The following is a 21,169-nucleotide window of genomic DNA, read 5'->3' as shown; positions in this document are numbered from 1 at the left end:
TCAAGCGTCGGATACAGTTATAAAACCCCTTTAAAGCTCTCTTTTAAAAGTAACACAGTAGGCAGGTACATAGCACAGATCACAAGTATATACCTACAGCACAGAGTTTTTAAAAATATAACTGTCCTAATGCTTTATGAAGACATGCTGTGACTTAGGACAAACTTTCCAGTGACAGCAACATACGCTGATTCAAATAATGCTGTATCTTAAAAGCAGACAGAAATGAGGGGGAGGTACTCTGGGAAATGCTTATATGGCAGCCGTAGTGCCAAAGGCAGTTGATGTCAAAAACACATGTGAGGCTGTCAAAAATGTATAGGAAGCTTTTAAATAAAATTGTTTTGTAAAATGTAAGATAGGAAAAAAGCAGTATGTGTAAATCAACGTAACTTACGAAATTTTTAAATATGTATATGTAACTTAAATTGTGAAACCAATATGAAAATAGGCATTTTAACTATTTCAGCTACAAACCTAAAACTTTGCCCCAACTTATTTCCTATCTTCTCATTGGAAAATGATCAACTTTTTTATTTTTTAATCAAACCACATACGTAACAACTCCATGTGGATATCTAAGCAGACAGGTGAAAATGGGGGAAACAATTCCTAATGCCCCTCCCAACGTCATCTTGCTCCCATCTCACTCCCAGCCAGTCTTCCTCACATTAATAAATAGCACCATCACCTCCCCAGTTACTCAAACCAGACATCTCGGAATTACTCTAAATCTCCGTTTCCTTCAATTCTCACGTCCAATCCAAGTCGCATCTACTTGACTCACAAAACCTTCTATCCCAACCTGTTTGTTTCTATCTCCTGTCCTACCACTCTGGTCCAAGCCCCACCATATCCTACCTGGACTATGGCCACAGCCCCAACTGCTCTCTCTCATATCATACATGCCCCTTTCAATCCATTCTCCAGACAGCAGCCAGAGTAATCTTTTAACAAAGTAAACCTTAAGAGCTTAACTACCCAACTTGGCTCCTCCATGAACTGAGAATAAAACCCGAACTCTTTGAAACCCCCACCGCGGCTGCTCTCGCCCATGCTGGCCTCCTCGGTGCTCCTCAAGCACACTAGCTCCAACTGCCCCCATCTGGAATGCTCTCCGCTCCCCTGCGCCGGCTGATCACAGCCTCCTCATCTCATTATTAGATACTTTTCTTGTTTATTCACCTGCTGGTTTGCCTGTCTTTCCTGACCAGATGTAAATTTCATCAGCGCTACTTGTCTCCCTTGTTCACTACTGCATTCCCTGTCACGTAGAAAATGCCTGTTACACAGTATGTCCTCAGTAAATATTTCTTGAGTGAAGTGAGTGAATAAATAAATGAAGCCTCCTAAATTAACTGCATCAAAAGGGACAACAGTCTTTTGAATATCTGAATGCCAGTATATTCGTTACAGAAAATCAACATTGTGTTTTAGCTATTAACCATCTCTCTGACGTTAAGCATCGTAACTGATCATGGCTAATTTATCCTCATATACGCTGCAGTGCTGACTACATGTCTCAGAGCCAGTGTTCAAAAATTCTTCATGGGGCTGGCCCCGTGGCCAAGTGGTTACGTTCGCACGCTCCGCTGCTGTGGCCCAGGGTTCAGATCCTGGGCGCGGACATGGCACTGCTCGTTAGGTCACGTTGAGGCGGTGTCCCACATGCCACAACTAGAAGGACCCACAACTAAGATATACAACTATGTACGGGGGGGGGGGGGGGGCGGGGGGGGTGGTGGGAAGGGTTGGGGAGATAAAGCAGGAAAAAAAAAAGATTGGCAACAGTTGTTAGCTCAGGTGCCAATCTTTAAAAAACAAAAAAATTCTTCACGTGTTTTTTATTACTATAGTTAATTGTCTCACAAGTGATTTACCTCTAGATATTTTCTTGGAGACAAGAGCTATGCCCAATTAAAGACCAGCTAACAACTGAAGAAAGAATCAACCAGGATAATGAGATAACAGATACTTGAAAAGAGAATTCTGTTCAAATAATTACATTCTAGACTAAGAAAGGCCCTTGGAAAAACTGATGAAGTTTTCAAATATTAATTCAAAAAAACTATTTTTTTGGGGAAAAAAATCTCTTTATGATCCTGCTGCAAAAGTCAAACATGAGGTATACATGTATTCATATGATAAACATGTGCCATTGTTTACGGTACAGTTTTGTCAGAAAATCAATTGTTTATTGTAAAACTTAGCAAGGAGTTTTCATTATAATCTCAATTTTATGAAATCTAAAATAAGATAAATTTACTTTCATAATCTACGGTTCCATTTTTCAAGATAAAGTTCCAATTAAAACATTTTCACTGCTATTTTAATTGAATTCACTTTTAAGCGTCCTTTTTGTCTAGAATGAATTATTCTCATGAGGTAAAGATCGCTGAGCGGGGCTGGGCACCAGGGAAATGGTAATGAGCAACCTCAGATAAATTATTAACTGACCTCTCCTCCCCAAACTGAAGTTTATTTTGTGTTCAGAGGTTAATTTATATACATATTGGATCTTGCTGTCATATGAAATTAAATGTAAATGCACACAAATGAATAAAGGTGGAAAAGGTGACTGTAAACATGTCAAATATAAGGGTAAAAAGTACCAGATGGGATTCAAGAAAGCTGCGTGGTGATTCTGACCGGGCAAATCACTCCTATGATCTTGCATAGGATCTCTATTTTCCATTCTTGCTCTTCCTTGATTGTATGGGACTTTGAAAACTATTTACATTAGTGATACCAAGAAAAAAAAAGCATCTTTTATTTAAACCTAGTGAGGCAGGCATTAACAATCCTGCTTTGTCAATTATGAAGCTAAATTAAATGGTTGAATCAAACACATTCTGCTATTTGGGAGCAAAACCAGGTCTCCTGTTCCAAGTCTTACAGCCTGGAAGAATACAGAAGTTCGGGAACCTCAGTGCTTGTCATGAAGAAGGCCTCCATAACCTCCCGCTGCATCAGAAAGGGTCAAAGTCAAAGTCAGGCACACGAGGCCAGGGAGAGTAAGATCACTTCCAATAACAGTCTCTAACTTCTTTCCATCCAGATCATAAAAGGATGGCACACTCAACCACGGAGGTAAGAACTCTGCCTCAGAGGACTCAGGAGAACAAAGATTCTTAAGGTTAGTGTCCTTAAAAAAACCTGCCTGAATCCCATGTCTGTCTTTCTCTGAAAACAGGTCACATTTAATAAATCTAAGACAAGGCACTAAACAGAATGTATTATAAATGTGTTCGAGACAAGAGTCATTCTTAGGGTTGCTTGATTTAGCAAATAAAAATACAGGACATTCAGTTAAAATTGAGTTTCATATAAACAATGAATAATTTTTTAGTATAAGTAGTATCTGAAATTCAAATTTAACTGGGTGTCCTGTATTTTAGCCGGCCACTCTAGTCATTCTATCTTCTGTTTTTCCCAACTGGAATTGTTGGCAGAAAGACCACAAAGAAAAGGTAAGGTCTATGCAGCATACTAATGAGTTCCAGGCTATCAAATCTCTAATACTAATTTTATCATCAAAAGAGCACAAAGGATCCTGTATACAACACTGTGATACTGTGTATGGATAAAGGAACCTTTTGAAAGCTCCTGGATTAATAATTTGTGGCATAAAATTCCTCCTTAAATCAAGCTTTCTCCTGTTACTCTCCAAACCATACTATATAATGTATTTAATAGAGAAAAAACAAACTGCAGTCGACATATAAAAGAGAGATTGACTAATTGCTAAAAATTTGGGGGACGACAAAGCATTAAGAAGCTGTGTTTTTTACCCATGAATCCTAAATTCTAATCTAGTCTTAGCATTTGCTACTAACAGGATGTGTAACCAGTGGCAGAGTTCTCTTTCTGCATTTCAATTTCATCCTCTATAAACAGGGCAAATACCACCTATTCTGACTTCCTTTCGAAGTGCAAGGTGCTGACTTCAGCAGGGTATGAAGTCAAGAATACCAAACTGGCTGTCAGGAGATAATTCCAGTTCCAGCTACAAGACAACACACATGTGAGGGTGAACTAGTTACAACTTCTCTGGGGTTCAGGTTCTCCAGGTGTAAAAATGGGCAGCAATGTATTAACAGGCCATGAAGACCCCACAACGGCTTACAGTATCAAAGGCCAGGAGGGCATCATTAGGTCAATCAACTTCCTTAGCCTCTTTTTGTCCCTCGGCTTCCTCATTTTTACATAGCCTTACTCCTTCACTCACCGCACAGGGCTGACATACGAGTCCGATAGGAAACGCGTGTGGAAGCATTTCAAAATCTCTCCCACGTATTTAACGTTTTGCTGTCTCACATGCTTTAGTCCTCATCCCAATGGAGATGTAGGGCTGGGGTAAGGAGCAACGGCTGTTTATTTCCTCATAAAATTCTGCCAAGAGAACCAGGGAAAAGACGGGAAAAAAGGTGGTGTTTCCTGGGTACAGGCCCACAGGCTGAGGGGGCTTCATGGGGTCTGGACACAGGCTGACTACACGCACCCTGAGGACTCAAAGTCCTTGGCCAAAGCAGATACTTCAGAATGCCATTCTTTATAGACTCTCCCTAAGTTTTACCCCAAAAAAGAAGAGTTACATCCTAACTCTACATAAGTTACACCCTAGCCATCCGAGCAAAAAGAACGAAGGGGACATCTGTTCCACAAAGGTATTTTACCCTTTGCTACCAGCACTAGTTAACTCAGAGACTTGACTTCCATGTGCAAGCCTGTCCTTGCTCACTGCCCTGCAAACCTGGAAGCAATCACGAGCAGAGCGGCCCTCTTGAAGTCTTTGAGTTGATTTAACTTTTACAAGGCTGTTAATGAAAGACAACAGGCCCTAGACACTTGAAACAAAGCCATGGCCAAAGGAGAGGCAATGAAAACTGATGCCAAGGATTTATAATCAATGACTAGATCCTGATGCTTAACATCCCATACAAACCATTCCCTGTCTCCTCACCACAATGTTTTATTATCCGCCAGTCATTTATTTCCGTCCTCATTTTATTACACAAAAAATTTCTTACCTCATAAATGAGTTGTATTATACACCAATTTTAAGTGGGTAAATTAGATTTAGTTTTGTTTTAGACTTTTTACAATATGTCTTAAAATAACGGGAGAAATCTCAGAGGGTACCAAAAATCAATGTTGGGAGTTATTCCGCTCAGGTAACACAAATGCAAATCCTATCTGTGGCTTCAAACCTGTATTCTGCATACCACAGACGCTGCGCAGGATCGCTGAGGGACCCTTTCCCACACTGAGCAAGTCAAGAACCCAAAACACTGATAGGAATTAGATAGTAGGAAATAAAACCAATGGAAGTTGCCAAAAACTTGCTATAAGTTGTCAAAAATGTAACTTGAATTTTAAATCTCAAATCTCTTTTGAACAATGAATGCAATCAATCCCCGTTTATTGTCCTAATATTCTACTTCAGAGAAGACTTTTGCAGCTCAAACTGCTCCTGCAATGACAATTTGATATAAAAATCAGTGTCATGAAGAATAACGCTCAACACATTTTGATTTCATGAGGCTTCTTTACAGCACTAACAGCACTGCGCCCTTCAAGACGGTGTTACCACGTGGGTGGAGCGCCCTGCAAAACTAAATTGAGTTCACACACTCACAAGGCCAGGCAGCCTGGGTCTAGCAGCGGCTGCAGGCAAAAGCTGAACTTGACATTTCCAGGGCCGGACATTTTGCTATGTCTTTACTAACACACAGAGGGATGAATACATTCATTCTTGAGTGATAAAAAAGATCAAAGGAATTCTAGGGGGCTAGGAAGCTTAGAAGGTGAACTGTCCTTTTTTTACAATGGTTGTAACACAAGGCTTATTTCATCAAAATTACACACATGGCAGAGATAAAGCGCTATATATTCCATTCTACACTTCCTATGTGCTCATATGTTTTAGGTAGATGAAAAGTGTATCATAGACTCAATTAAGTTATTGATTAAATTTCATGGTGCCAAGCGAGTAATACCTTTTTTAGGGATATTTAAATAAGTTTTGTATATTGGGTACACTTGATCCCATACTTTCTAAAAATTTTATAGATTAGTAATATTCAGTTAAAAAATGAAAATATGGCACATCCTGTTAAGAATCAAAACTTTCCCCCTTTCCCAATTTCTCATTTTTCACTCAAGATTATTATAAACCTATCACAGGAAAGAAAACTATAATTTATTTTGTGTTCTGGAAATTTACCACTAATCTAGACAAGTCACAGCTTCCTCCAAATGCCTACTATCTAGAAGTATTAAATAGAATATGCAAAACTTATCGACAGGAAGGAGGGACCCAAGCTCTTGCATGGCATTTCAAATATGATTAGCAAAAGGGACACAGACACACACACACACTATGGCCTGTGTCCACAAGGGCTCCATGCAGCAATAATTTTACTTTCTACTAAAGCTGAACTGCTTACTCATCTTACAAAAGAAATCTTCAAAAAGACAGAAATGTCTAAAAATACATATTCAATATTCCAGATGTCTTGAAAGGGAAAAATAATTAAAATACGTTGCCTAGGTTTTATAGAATATTTCTTGGCATCTAGAAAAGTAAGGAAAAAGAAAAAATTACAATGTAAAGTAAAATTGTGATATAAACACAATAACTCTCATGAGTTAAAAATCTAATTAGGGACTGCCCCGTGGCCGAGTGGTTAAGTTCACGCACTCCGCTTCGGCGGCCCAGGGTTTCAAGGGTTCGGATCCTGGACGTGCACATGGCACCACTCATCAAGCCATGCTGAGGTGGCATCCTACATGGCACAATCAGAGGCACTCACAACTAGAATATACAACTAGGTACTGGGGGGCTTTGGTGGGGAGAAGAAAAAAAAAAAGAAGAAGATTGGCAACAAATGTTAGCTCAGGTGCCAATCTTAAAAAAAAAATTGTAAAAAAAAATGTAATTCGATTTTAGATGAAACCTACTTGTAGAGCAACTAGTTTAATGTATTTTGTACTCTTGCCTAAAATAATGTATCAAAGGATAAAAATTCTTTTGAAAATACACTGTACTTAGGGTATTTCATGTTCTAATACTAAAAATATAATTGTAATGGCCTAGTACCTAAACTGTCAGCCACTCTATTTTAAAAAGTCATTTGAGAGTTCCCACTTTTTATACTCTCAAATTATATATGGAAACTAAACCCACTTGGGCAAGGTCTCTAGGCCCATCATTTAGTAAGATGCTTGCACAGTAAGAGGCCCTGGGAGAGACTTCCACCTCTTCCTGAGTGAGAGTCACATGACATTAACTGTAGGAGCCTTGCTTTGCTTCTGGGAATACGGACAGTGAATTCCAGCAGAGCATGGCGCTTAAGGGTCCCAGGTGGCAAAGACTTAGCCGTCAATCCCAGAACTACTACTATCTAAGAATGAGACCTTAGATACATTAATTACTCTCTCTCTAAAATGGAGATAATGGCAATAACCCTCATAGGGTTCTTAAGAAAAAGGAAATGATGCCCATAAAATGACAGCATGGAGTCTGGGACACAGTGTTTTTAAAGATTTTATTTTTCCTTTTTCTCCCCAAAGACCCCCCGGTACATAGTTGTATATTTTTAGTTGTGGGTCCTTCTAGTTGTGGCATGTGGGATGCCACCTCAGCATGGCTTGAGGAGCAGTACCATGTCCGTGCCCAGGATCCGAACCAACAAAACCCTGGGCCGCTGAAGCGGAGTGCACAAACTTAACCACTTGGCCACAGGGCCAGCCCCCTGGGACACAATGTTTAACACATGATAGCTACTGTTTTTAAGTTAATCAATTAAATAGAGTGTACTCTCGAAAGTGATTTATTTTAATTTTTTTGCTTGAGGAAGATTAGCCCTCATCTGACATCCATGCCAATCTTCCTCTATTTTATATGTGGGATGCCGCCACAGCATGGCTGATGAGTAGTGTATGTCCACGCCCAGGATCCCAACCCAGGAACCCAGGCCGCTGAAGCAGAGTGCATCAAACTTAACCACTAAGCCATGAGGCCAGCACCAAAAGTGATTTTCTTTTGTAAAAATAAAAATAATTTATTCAATGGGCTTCTATAGAATAACTAGATGTTAGCCATTTGTTGCTCCTAGTTTAAAAGCACTAATTTCTCTACAGAAACACTCATAAGAAAGAGATGTTTTAATGTTAGCATTTTCTCAAATTAGTACTGAAAAAACATAGACTCCCTAGACCAATAACTACACTTACATATGACATAATTTTCTGAGTAACACAGAAAGATTAAGAGCTGAACATTTAGTTGAGAAAAATAATTGCAAGAACGTAACTTGTTTTTCCATTACTACTTAGAAATTAATTTAAAAAAAATAAGTTATAGATTTGGGGGATGATTTTTTTTCCAAAATATCAAAGATAAAATAAAACCCTTTGGGAAAATATACAACTAATTACTGTGATGAAAACCATAGCAGTATTTCATAATAACTGTAATTCTAAGCTGGAGAATGGTTTTAACACATGATAAAACAATGCTTTAACACTCTGCGACAGCAGATTTGGGGATTAAAGTTGATCTGTTTTAGCTCCTACCCAAGGGGGCTCACTTGGGGAAATTCTGTAAGTAGGCTGATGCATGGGCCTCATGGATGGCCATATAGCAGGTCCCTTGAGCAGTAACATTTGGGGAGACTTCTGGGGTGCCTTGCAAACAAAACAAGAGCAAAAAGTTGCACGCCCTCAATGATCCACAAAACACGAGTTCTCGTGTTCTTAAATCTACTATTAAAACATCATCCCTTTTTCTTTCTCTCCAGTGCTTTCTTCATCAGTCATGTGAATTAATCACTACAGCCAGAATTACAAAGAGTGTATTAATTTCCTGTCTGGAAAGGGATAGTTGATAACTCATATGGAAATCTACTAAAATTATCTGTAGGAAAAACATAAAAATAACTCACATTATAATGTTAGAAATTTTTCTGCTCTTGGATCCTAATTCTATACGGTTTTAGTTACATAGTTGGCATAATTTGAACTGAATCCACTACAGGTATTTGGAAAATACTTAAAGGAGGAAACTATTCAATCTGAGAAGTCGACACTCTGCTCTCCTGGTGAGAATCCAGAATGCTTAGAGCTGGAAGAGATTTTTAAGCTCACTGATTAATCTGTCTGCCTTGATTCTCATTCCCTCTCACTTCCCATTTTAAAGTGGAGGTTTATTAACTTGAGACAGTCACAAAGCTGGGGACAAACTCGGCAAGTCTGGTCTCCCATTCCAGTCACCTTTCCAGGACCTTACACGATCCACAAAGGTTCTGTTCAAACCATCAATAAAAATTCATCTAAAGAATGAGAAGGACACTTAAAGTCTATAAAACCCCTGTCCTGTTCTTCTAATTCCCATTTACCAGAATAAGGGAGTGACTATCACAGTTGGTGATTATATTTAAGGCATTGATGATTCTCAAGGTAAAATAGTAAACTGAAAATCACTCTAAAAAAGGTAAGGAAATAGGCGTTATTTCCTTTAAATTTCTCAAGAACTCTATGAAGTGAATGCTCTTATTTCCATTTAACAGAGAAAGCAAATAAAGTACCTAAGGTCATACTCTCAGAAAGAGATAGTTCTGGCGGTGAAGTCTGAATCTGTCCTACGTGGGGCCCTTGCCCACCATAAACAGAAATAAATTTTAAAGAGTTCAGAACAGTGGCTCCCAACTCAGTCGTGGTGCCAGCCCTTAGGGGGCATTGTGACCATGGCATCACAATGATGGGGGTGCTCCTGGAATTTAGTGTCTGGGGCCCAGAGACGTTAAACAGCCTGCAATGCTCTGAACAGTCTCTCAGAACAAAAAAAACTGTCATATTAGTTAGAAAGCTTTTGGTCCACCAAGATGCCAATAGCATGCCCTTTGGGAAGCATCGGTTTAGATGAATAAAAGATTAACATACTATAACAGTATTAAATGAAACGGGAGATTAGGGGCACCTCCAAGTGATATCCTCATATGGTTTTACATTCAAATTTGACCGAGAGTTGGAAGAGACCCGTTTTATAATTCTCCGCGCATTCATAATCACGCGTATGAAAAATGTTCCTTTAAGGAAAACCTACTTACATCTGAAAGGAAAAACATCGTAACTGAAACCTATGCTGTGAATGTGTAAATTGACTTGCTTTGCAGCTTAGATATGGGACAGACTGGTCTATTGGCATTTCTCAATCTGAGGTCTGAGAAGTCCTGAGAATCCAAAACAAGTATGTTTTGAAGATCTGTACTTTTTCTGTGAAAATGTTTTTAATTTTGTGTTTTCACACTGATGACAAGTAAAACCCAAAAAAGGCAAAAGAAGTATACTTTAAATTAGTGGGATGACCACCTTAGAACCAAGTACTGTCCTACAATTTTAGCAGTCAGGTTTATATTTGTGTTTACAATCACAGTGCAGCCGAGTGGTTGTAGGATAAAGAGAAAATAAAAGATGTAAATATAATATGCAAATATGCTTTCAAACCAAGTAAAACCCAAACGCGGGTATGCTGTGCCATAGGAATAAAGTTTCATGCCTGTTCACACAGAGACCCAGCGGGAGCAGTGAAGGATGCCTCCTAAGGCAGCCACAGCAAAGGCGAACTGACCTCGCCAAACCCTCCATCGGGCAGTCAGGGCCACGTTCACTTTGCAAGGGTGAGTTAACGAATGCTGTCAATTTGCATTTGGTTGGAGTTTTATCATTTTATTCATAATTAAATTATAAATTTATTTTGGTATTACAGTTGCATAAACACTGTAACTGTGATTAAATTATATCTAATCTTAAGAATTCCATATTTAACTAATATTAAAATAAAAGGAAGTCCACATCCAAAAGATGGATGGATGGATGGATGGATGGACTGAAGGAAAGACAGATAGACTAGCTAGATATACAGACAGACAGATAGAATTTGACAAGATTATTTGATCAGCTGAATTTCAGAGCCAAACCAATCCCCAGGTATCTGGTACTTCTGGGTGTGCCCTCATCACTTTCTTTTGGTAATTCCCTCTCCCCCAATGACATATCCAACTATGGGTTACCTGCCCCAACAAAGTAATCAGCCCTATTCTTCTGGACACCGTGATTGGTACAGAGAAGGCATGTGACCCAAACACGGCCAGAGTAATTGTGAGAGGACTGATATAGTTAAGAAGGTACTTCTCTAGTATCAGAAGTTTAAGACCCACATAAATCTGCCAAGGAAAAACTTTTCTAGCACAGGAAGAAAGTATGCAGGAGAATAAACACAGCATAGGGGCAAAAACGATGGATGGATGGATGGATGGATGGATGGATGGATAGACGGACTGAAAGAAAGAAAGATAGATTGGCTAGATATACAGACAGACAGACAGAATTTGACAAGATTATTTGATCAGCTGAATTTCAGAGCCAAACCAATCCCCAGGCACTTCAATTATGCGAGTCAATTTCATATGAGTTTAAGTTGGGTTTCTGTCACTTGTGACCAAAAGCTTTCTAATATCCTGGAGCTCAATAAGAATATGTGTCTTTAACAGGGGAATATTACTTAAGTTTGAGAAACACTGGATTACATGATCCTCTCTAACTTTAAAGTTCAAAGATCCTGTATGTGTGTTTTAATTATTTCATCAGCTTAAAAGATCAGGATCTTTTCTCTTCTTATGACCTCAGCAAAGGTATTCAACAGAGAGGAAATGACGATTCTTATTTTTTGTAGTTATCACTAGAAGCATAATATCAGGCGAGGATCTTTTCTCTCCCAAGTTTAAATATAATAAAATTATTCAGAGAAGATAATTTGCAAAATGTTAATCTTGCTTTACAAGTCAGAATCAAGGGAAAAAATCTCAAAGGATACAGAAGCTAACAATGGCACAGTAAGACTTTAAAAAGTATGTTTACTACAAACTACAAACCAGAAGACGAAAGGAAATATATATATATATCTTTAAAGGCTTTTTAAAAGCTTTTTAAAGTAATTATCAAAATGATTCTGATGAACTTAACTCTGAGGTTGCTTTACCTGTCTTAAACATTTGGTTGGCAATAAGTATAAACTCCTACCAATTAGAGAAAATGAATAAAGCACTTACATTGTGAAAAATATATATATAATTCAAAATAAAATGAGAATACTGAGTCAGTAAATAAGATTACAGAGTTAAATATCAAACGAATGACTCATGTGGAAAGACTTTCTTCGATTTTTTATTCCTAGGTATGTAGCTCACGGGCACTCTTTACTGAGAACCTGACATAACAGATATTTCCAAGGCCACGTCAATCCGCCGTAACACTGACCAACTGAATTTCCATCTGTCCAGTTAAACTAATTTCACAGGAAGTCCTGCAAGTCAGTAGCTAGTCTGCATCCTAAATTCAGAAATTAGTCATTTTTCAACCCTCCACTATCAATCAACTCAGTGATTTATTTAATTGCCCTGCAGTGTTTACGAAAGGCTTTTATCCCAGGAAGAGGTTTTTATCCTTCAATCAGCTCTGAGAACAAAGAACAAATCTAACTCGATACAACATAATAAATTTATATGGTTTAATAAATTATTAGGTTGAAAAATGTTTGGGGGATAAACTAATAAATACTGAGCAGTTCCGATTAGCCTTTTCAATTATGAAAGAAATCTTTCCCAAGCATTATTAAAAGGCACTGGGAAGTTCAAACCAATTCTAAGTGAATTTGTGTTTTCAAATCCAGAGTAAGGGGAGCATCTCAGTAAGGCATGTTCTCTGTCATCAGATGAAAGGTGAAGACAAAAACTTTATCCATACAACTTGAAAGCAGTTTCAAATATTTTAAAAGAAAATGGTATCAGAGACCAGAGTCAAATCATCTATTTAGGTGGCATTACTTAAAAAGGAAATTTTGTTACACGACATAATCAAAATGCTAAAAAGTGCTCATCTTGAGGTGCTGAAGACATGACCTTGTGAAAATACTGGCAGTTTCTAGAGATCTTCTGATCACAAACTGAAAAAAAAAAGTACTGAATAGTACTACAGGCCTATTTAGATGATGTTATACTAAGCACACAGAAATCTCCATCTATGACTAACAGCGACTGCATTAATTCTACCACATTTTAGGAATCATGATCTTGTATTTCAAGATCTGAATGGATCTGCATTTGAAACCTCGAGAACACTAGATCTACAAGGGCAATGAGAAATAGCCTTTCAGGGGCTCCTATGGATTCTTCCAGAAAGGAAGAATTCAATCCACATGAGGACTTTTAGGTCACTAAAGGCTGCTTAGAGCTGGCTATATGGACCCCTGGTTATACACAATAAAAGCAAAAAAGGCCGTTATTGCACCATCAGAAAAATATTATAAATAATATTGAAGTCAGACTGAGCCTATGCCCACAGAGTTTTATCTTTAATACTAGTGAGTGCTTAACAAAATATGCTTAACAAACCATTTGTCTGAAAATTGTGAAAAGTTTCTATCCCTATGTAGTTATAGAAAGAGTAATTTTTAAGAGCAGATAGCAATGTTTATTTTATATCCGTCATCTGATTTTAATAAAAATATCTTGCAAACAAAGATGTTTCAGCTTTTAGAGATGAGAAAAAAATTACCAAAAAGAAAGGATCACAAACACAGGGCCTGGCAGGTCAGCTAATTCAGCACAGCCCTGCAGGGTCAAATGAAAAGTCTGTAACAGAAAACCACGCGGAGGTGTGAAGCTTCTGGACTTTGATCCAAGCAGTCATAAAAACTTGTCCTCACTTAATATTTCCTATTTCCAGTATATACCAAATATTCTCAAGCTTTTGCCTAGTACAAAACAAAGCAATAAAAAGTCAATTATATTACCCCTACCACACTAAATGACCTAAAATATCACCCCTACCACAGAGCTGATTAGTAACTAATGAAAGGTAACATTATTTTAATATGCTGTCAAGAATAACAACAGCTGTTAAGCGGCATTAGCAGGGGAAGGCTGCGTTGTGAATGCATGAGCACTAAGAGCCCTTAATTAAGACAGCATCTCGGGCCTGGAGGACTGCAAAGTTGTCTACAATAGTGAGGGTGGGAGTTTTCCATATATTGCGGTTACTAGTTTCAAATGCATTTTTATGCCAGTAGATTATATGACTTGTTCAACTGACTCTCTCAAATTCATATAAACAGGCTGTGATTACTAGAAAGCGTCTATCCTAGGCTCCAGGCTACAGATTTTAATGGGGTGCTTAGCTCCAGAGCTGAAGATAGTTACAAGAAACAGTGTAATAGAGCAGCACAACTGCATTCAAGGTCAACCAGAATTCACAGGTGTTTAAATGAGAATTTAGGAATGCCAGGAGCTCCATTCTGTTCAATGACTGCTACTCAGTGCAGATCATTCACGTCCGGGGACAGGATAGAGAAGCATGCATGCATGAATGTCAAAGGACAACAATTAAATCAAACAACGTAGAAATAGTTCCATCAACACGCCTGTTTACAGGCACAGATGGCCATCTAAGTGAATCCAAATGTATTTCAAATCCTAAAACATGCCAAATGCCTCTACAGAACTATCCTGTTTCATGGGTTCCTGAATCACATACGGTATTCATTTACACTTACAAAGTGTAATAAAAGGGAAAAAAAGCAAAGCAATGTGAGCTTCTAGTTAAAAAATAAAATCTTAGCTGTAAAGTTAAAATGTCTGCGATAAGTTTGTACCACAACCATGTGAATCTTACTGGATTGAGCTGTTTGGCATTTTTATAATCAACTAACGTCCAAACTCTCAGTCTTAAGTCTCCAGTTAATGCCACCAAATTTCAGCCTAAACTGGAATATTGTTTTGTGAAGAACCTCTGGGTACACACAAGCTCTCAGATTATATTCTTTACACTGACAACTTTCAGCACTTTGCAACTCCTAAAATGAGGGCCTGTACTACTCAAATATTTTACACTTTCGCTTTCCAACTTATAGGCAACATAAACTCTTAAGACCATATGTACACACACATATATCATAGAAAGGGTTCAGCCTGTTGTCAACATCAACTATAATATAAAAACCCTAACTGAAAAAAAGTATATAGTCTCAGACGATCTAAATTTTACACAGAGCAGTATAATTTTGAGAATTAGGGTTTTAATCCTATACTACTTGGGAGAAGTAATGCGAAAAGAAATGTAACTTAACTCTTTTCATTTATTTTCCAATATGTTACTTTCAATGTTTTGGCAGGCTTTGAAAGTGAAGTGTGTGACTAGTTAAAAACTACCACAAACAATCCCAAATTTATGCCGTTGGGGGAGGGGGTGAAGGGCATTTATGCTGATTTATAAAACAACTTTTTTCTTTCAACTGTTAATAATCTGCCTAAAGAACACCTCCAGCGAACAGCCACACACGCTGAAAAACTCAGCCCAGTTCTCTGCCTACTCCCCGTTCTGTGCGCTAGGATTCACGGGGGGCAGAAGGTGGAAACGTAGGGAGAAAGGAGAGTGAGGACAGATGGCCTTGGGGTAGCAGGTGACATCTGAACACTGTCAACCGACAGCAATCAATAACTCCAGACCTGGATGGCCTTAGTGCCTCGCCCCAAACTCACAGAAAAGTGCCCTTTGAGAAGAAACCACTTTCCTTTCCGGGTTTATCCTCTGGTCGCTCCAGATTTAGGATTTTGAAGGAAGAAAGAGAAAGAGGGAAAGAGGATTTAAAACGAAGGTGGAGTAATTAAACAAAACATAAGATTTGTCCCGAAGCCATCGCCTCTGTCCAAAAACCCCGAAAGTAATCAAATCGACAACTCGTTAGGAGAAAGGGTTAAAAAGATCCCCATCTAAGACCCCAAAGTAATACATCCCCAAGAGACTAAAGGAAGACAAAAATGTCTTACAATCTATATTCAATGAAACATCGCCCCACCGGTGTGACCCGGCGCCACCACCCACCACCGGGTCCCCGCCGCACCCCCGGGGGAAAGTGGGACGGGGGGGATGCTAAAGGAAGTACCTTGTTTTGTCTCCAAAGGGCAACATAGCAAACGTGGGAAGTTCGAGGTGCAGATCCTGCGGCCCCGGCGGACCCTGGACTCCAGGAGGCGCCGGGGGGCCACGACGCGCCCAGGTGAGGCCGAGACTCGAAGCCGGGTCCCCTACCGCCCCCGCCGCCGCGCCGCCGCCCCGCACTGCGCCGCCCCCTGGCGGGGAGCGCCCGGCAGAGCCGAGGCCGCGCGCCGGCGGGTGGGAGCCCAGCGCCCAGCCCCGGCCGGCTCCTCCACCATCACCGCCCCGTGCGCGCCTCGCGGGCGGCCCGGCCGGCCAGCGCGGGCTGCCCGATGGCCGCTGTCCAGAGCCGGCGGGGCGCGGTTCGGGACCCTTCTGCAAAGGCGTGCGTCCTCCAGTGGGCCCGAGTCCGCGCGCCGCAGCCTCGCCCGCGCCCCGGCTTCGCACCGACTCCTCGGGCTTCAGAGGACCCGCCCGCCGCGCGCTCTCCGCTCCACCCTCCTCGTCCCTCGGCTTCAGCCTCAGTTCCTCCCCAACTCTCCGGCAAGCGTTTCCCACGCGCGCCCCGACTGCCCGCTGCGCCGCCGCCTCCCAAAGGACAGGCTCCCTCCCCGCCCTCCGCCGCGGCCGCCCGGCGCTTGGCTCCTGACCAGGAGGAGCCGGCCTCTGGGGTCGGCTGGGGCCGCGCGGGACCCGCCAGCCCCCCGGGGTCCGCTGCCCGCCGCGCCTCCCCCGCGCCCTTTGTGTGCGCGCCGCTGTCCCCTCCGCTGAGCCCTTTCGGCGGCGGCGCCGCCTTGGGCGCAAGAGCGAGTGAAAGGAGGCGCGCGGGACAATCGGGGGACTGGAAGGGGGCAAAAGGCACTCACTCTGGGAAGGTTCAGGCATGTTGCTGCCTTTGGACTTCCTCGTGGTCTCGCCCCTTCCCCGGCTTCCCCGCCCCGCCAGGGCCGGGGCGAGGGGGGACGGGGGAGGAGCGGAGCCGCTGGGACCGAGTTGGAAATGGTGCTTCCGGAGCTGCAGGGAAGGGGCTCAAAAACTGTTTTGGTTTCGCTAAGGATATTTAGGGGAACCAGGAGGCTAGAGAAGGGCTGGAGGAAGGCCCGGGAGCACGGCTGTATGAAAATAATCTTGCTCCCAGGGAATACCAGGGCGGTCACGGTTGGGGGGTGGGGCGGGGGCGGAACGTACATTTTTGTATTTGAACTTTGTGAGCAAGTTGGATCGAATCCGACGCTTGGGGTTTTTTTACTGTACTCGCCTTAAAGTCGAGGTCTCTACACCGTAACAGGACCAAGGACCTACTTCAAAAGGGAAGGGCCTGGGAACGGAGGCTGTTTAATGGTGAACGAAGGGGAAAATTCAAAAGAGGGGAGAGATCAGCCCCAGGTCACGCTCCGCGCCCCGGTCGCGTCTTCCCTGGGTCCTCTTCTTACCTGGTGGCTTTCCTAACAAAGTAAGAGAAGGTAAAGTCCCAGTGATCGTCCAGCCAGGCTTCCACTGAGTCCTGGTCCCGCTGCTGCGGCGGCGGCGCAGAGCCGAGGCCGGCCCGCTCCATGATGGGCGCAGCGCGTCTCAGCGGCTCGCGGGCGCTGCTCGGCCGCCCCAGCTGGGGTCCCTCCCTCGGAGGAGCAGGCTGCTGCCGCGAGACCCTCCCCCTTCGCCTTGCTCCAGTCCGGCCGGCTTTCGGGGAAGCGGCTCGGGCACGGGGCCAGCCTTCTGCCGCGCCCCGCCTCTCCCAGTCCTCACGGCTCCCAGGTGTGCCGGGCGGGGCCCTGCGCCGCAGCCCCGCGCCCTCCTTGGGGTCCGGCCGAGCCTGGCTCTCGCAGGCTGTCGAGTCCCCAGATTCCGAGGCGGCTGCGGCGGCGACTGGCAAGCTCTCCGGAAGCTAAGTGGCCACGGCTAGAAGGAGGCCACGCGGCCGCTGGGGTGCGCTGTGTGCCAAGCCGGCTCCCGGGGAGCGCGCAAAGGTGACTGTAGTGTGTTCTCGGAGTGGCCCACTCCAGAAAAGGCAAGGTCGCGATGTGAAGACCCATCCCGAGCCCAGAAAGCGGGAGCTAGGGGAAGTTTCGCCCGAACGTGAGAGGTGGTGCTACCTTAGGCGCTTTTCTTCGGGCCTGGGAGAACAATGACTGTCCCGTCTCGCTTTCCTCCAGCCTAGCGCTCCGGTCTGCGGCGAGTGGGGACCGATCTCCCTCGGAACCCAGCCAGCGCGGTGGCTCAAAGCGCCCAGCCACCGACCGCGGCCGGGTAAGGAGAGGGACGTGTGCCGCCAAGACAGATGTCGGGGTCTGGGTGGGTAACTTCCAGCAAAGCCATTCCCGTACTTCATGTTAATAAGAACAACAATAATCATTACAAGCTAAGTGTCTTTGCATCAGACACCCCCTTTTCGTGACTATTTCCAGAAAAAGAAAAAGGTAAACTGAAATAATCAGGGATGGTTTGTGAATGAAGTCAGAAAACAAGGACATCTCTCTACAATTAGGGTAACTTGAGAGCACGGGTGCTACGCCCGTGCAGAGCAGCAAGTTTCCCACTTGAAATTAATTCGTCATTTATATTTAACTGGAATTAACGTAGACACACACACACACTCTGGAAAAAGTATCCCTATAAAAGGGATCAGCCTTCCTTCTCTGTTTTGTCCCATCCCTGTCATGTTGTACAAGAAGAAATTGGTGTCTTCCTCTGCTTTGTCCTCACTCCCATCTCCCTGTCCTGTATTTGCAATTTTAGTATGGTATTTCGCAATGACCTAATTTTTTGGGCAGAATTAAATCTGGAGTTGTGTGTTTCACAACGTGTGAACGACACCATTAGCAGCGATATACCAAAAGTGATTGAACTGACATACTTTTACAAACTCCTTTCAAAACATTCTTGGCAAGAACGTAAGACATTACTCACTACATAGAAACACGTAATTAAATTGATAATATGAGAAGGTTAAAAAATGTCTTCCATTTCTCCAGTGCAATGCTTTATCTTTCCTGCATTAAAGAATTGTCCTTTGGTAACTTCAGTTTCTCGAAAACTTGACTGTCGTCCGCAAGTAACCACAAACCAATAAAAAGTAAGCAAAGCAGTAGCATGTGAAGTAGTGCACGATAAATTGTGTCCGATTTTAAAATGAGAGTTCTCTCTGCATTTGTTACTATGATACTGGTGACAGTCCTCTTGAAATAGAGACTTTCTCCTCAGTGCTCGGTGTTTCCCTGTGGAAATCCATGTGTTTCTTCGAACAGGAAGTCAATTATAATTTAAAACTCCGCTTACCTACTAAAGATGGAGTCAATGTTTGGCTTAAATTATTTGCTTTGGTTGGCTGCCTTGATTAAATAAACAGGCTCCAACCAAGTGTCCTTTTTTCTCTCCTAACCTGAAAGGGTTAAATTATCAGAAATTAGCAAGGTTTCTAAAAAAACTCACTGCAAGAAAAACAATCCATGGATTTTCTCATTGGTGAGTCTCAATTCCCTGTGGTGTAGATAGCGGATTGGGGGTTCCTGCTTAAGTCTTTTACCTGAGGTGAGCATAATACAAGGGATACGCTCTAGAAAGTTCAGAAAAAATTTGTAACAATACCTCTTGTAATTTTAAAGTACTTAAAGGTAAGTGTATTTTGAACACTTTGAACTCACCCTGGCCTCTTGTTTTTTAGCTCCATTTTATTCTATCCCAATTTGCTCTATTATTTTATGTTTTTAACTTATTGGTATGGGTTGCTCCAAGCATCTCAAATTTTGTTTTAAAATGAGTTGAAGAATGAGTAAATAATAAACATTACCAGGAAATAACTTGAAAAATGCTGTTAATGCTATTTGCAACAAACAAATGTGACTTGACAGAAAGCCATCCAATACATTCCCATTGTACTAGAATAAAACCCAAACTCTGTAACATGGCTTACAAAGTTCTACATGAGTGACTTTTACCTACCTCTACTGTTAAAGGCTTTGGTCACACAACCAGAAAAAACAAACAAAACGATGAATGATCAAGTTCCTTTTCCAAAAAAGAGAACACAAATTGTAAGAGTCATAACATCTTTCTTGCCTTGCCTTGTTATTTTTCCAAACGCCGCACGATATCTTCTGCTCCCTTGAAGCAATCCTGTGTGTTCTAGGCTCGACAAAATTGAGTAAATATATTTGCACATATAATGGTATCTAGGTTTCTCACTGTTGAAGGAGAAAGACTAGAGGGTGCATTGTGGTGTTGAAATGGAATTGGAGGTTAAAAATTAAATGTGTGTGTGTATGTGTGTCTGTCTGTGGGGAAATGCCACATAACAAGGAAACGCAGGCAGTTGCGAAGAGCTGTGGGCAGCCTCCAGTTGACAGCCTACAAGGAGCTCTGGCCAGCAAGAAAATGAATCCCTCAGTCTTCTAACTACAAGTAGGTAAATTCTGCCAACAACCTGAGTGAGCTCCGATATTTCCCCAGTTAAGCCTCAGACGAGACCACAATCCCAGCCCATACATGGATTGCAGCCTTGTGAGATGCTAAGCAGAAGACATCTTCATAATTATCTTAATAATATTGAGTCCTACAATCCACGAACATAGTATATTTATCCATTTATTCCAGTCTTTTAAAATTTCTCCCAGCAACGTCTTGTAGTTTTTAATGTATATGTGTTGCATATATTTTGTTAAATTTATGTATGTATGTATCTATCTATCTATCTATCCATCTAGCTATCTATCTATATTCCAGCTGTGCCACTGAGAGGTACTAGAAGCAATGATGTTCTAGTAGCAGTGAATACCCTTAGTACCCAGATTTTGGTTTCTAAATACCATTCTCCACTTTAAAAGAAACTAAGAGTCTTTGGAGAAAATATTCCACATGTAGGACAGGGAAAGTGCAAGAAGTGCCCAGAAATTTTGTTTTGCCAGAAAATAAAAAAGGCTTAAAAATGATGGCAATTATATATCAGAAGGACAGAAGATATAACTGAAGGGGGTTTCCAATGGACAGATCTGGAGCACTTGGAATATCAAAATATATAGTAGTAGTAACAAATTATAAACCACTGACTAAAGAAAGTGTGATTCTATACTGATATAAATAAATAACTAGATAAGTAAATAAATAGAAGAGAATGTCCCTTACAGTAGAATGCCAAGTAATAAACATAAAAGGAATCATATAGTTAGAAAACCATTAA

The 21,169-nt window shown here is 41.6% G+C and overlaps 1 protein-coding gene across 3 annotated transcripts in view; it reads right to left on the bottom strand.

The window, feature by feature from the left end:
• Positions 1–18,328, bottom strand: part of PDE5A (phosphodiesterase 5A) — a 129,705-nt gene extending 111,377 nt beyond the window's left edge. The window contains exon 1 of one of the 3 annotated variants that reach the window (XM_070609227.1): positions 17,430–18,328. In XM_070609227.1, the coding sequence (XP_070465328.1) occupies positions 17,430–17,551 (122 nt within the window). In that variant the 5' untranslated portion in view covers positions 17,552–18,328. Of the gene's footprint in view, positions 1–16,003; positions 16,838–16,862; positions 17,154–17,429 lie in introns of those variants that run through there. The other 2 variants (XM_070609228.1, XM_070609226.1) reach the window with 2 other exon arrangements.
• Between the last annotated feature and the right edge of the window lie 2,841 nt (positions 18,329–21,169).

This window comes from Equus przewalskii, chromosome 2 (assembly GCF_037783145.1).
Source record: "Equus przewalskii isolate Varuska chromosome 2, EquPr2, whole genome shotgun sequence".
Taxonomy (NCBI): domain Eukaryota; kingdom Metazoa; phylum Chordata; class Mammalia; order Perissodactyla; family Equidae; genus Equus; species Equus przewalskii.
Note: the sequence above shows the minus strand (reverse complement) of the source record. Positions and strands in the feature narration are given on the sequence as shown.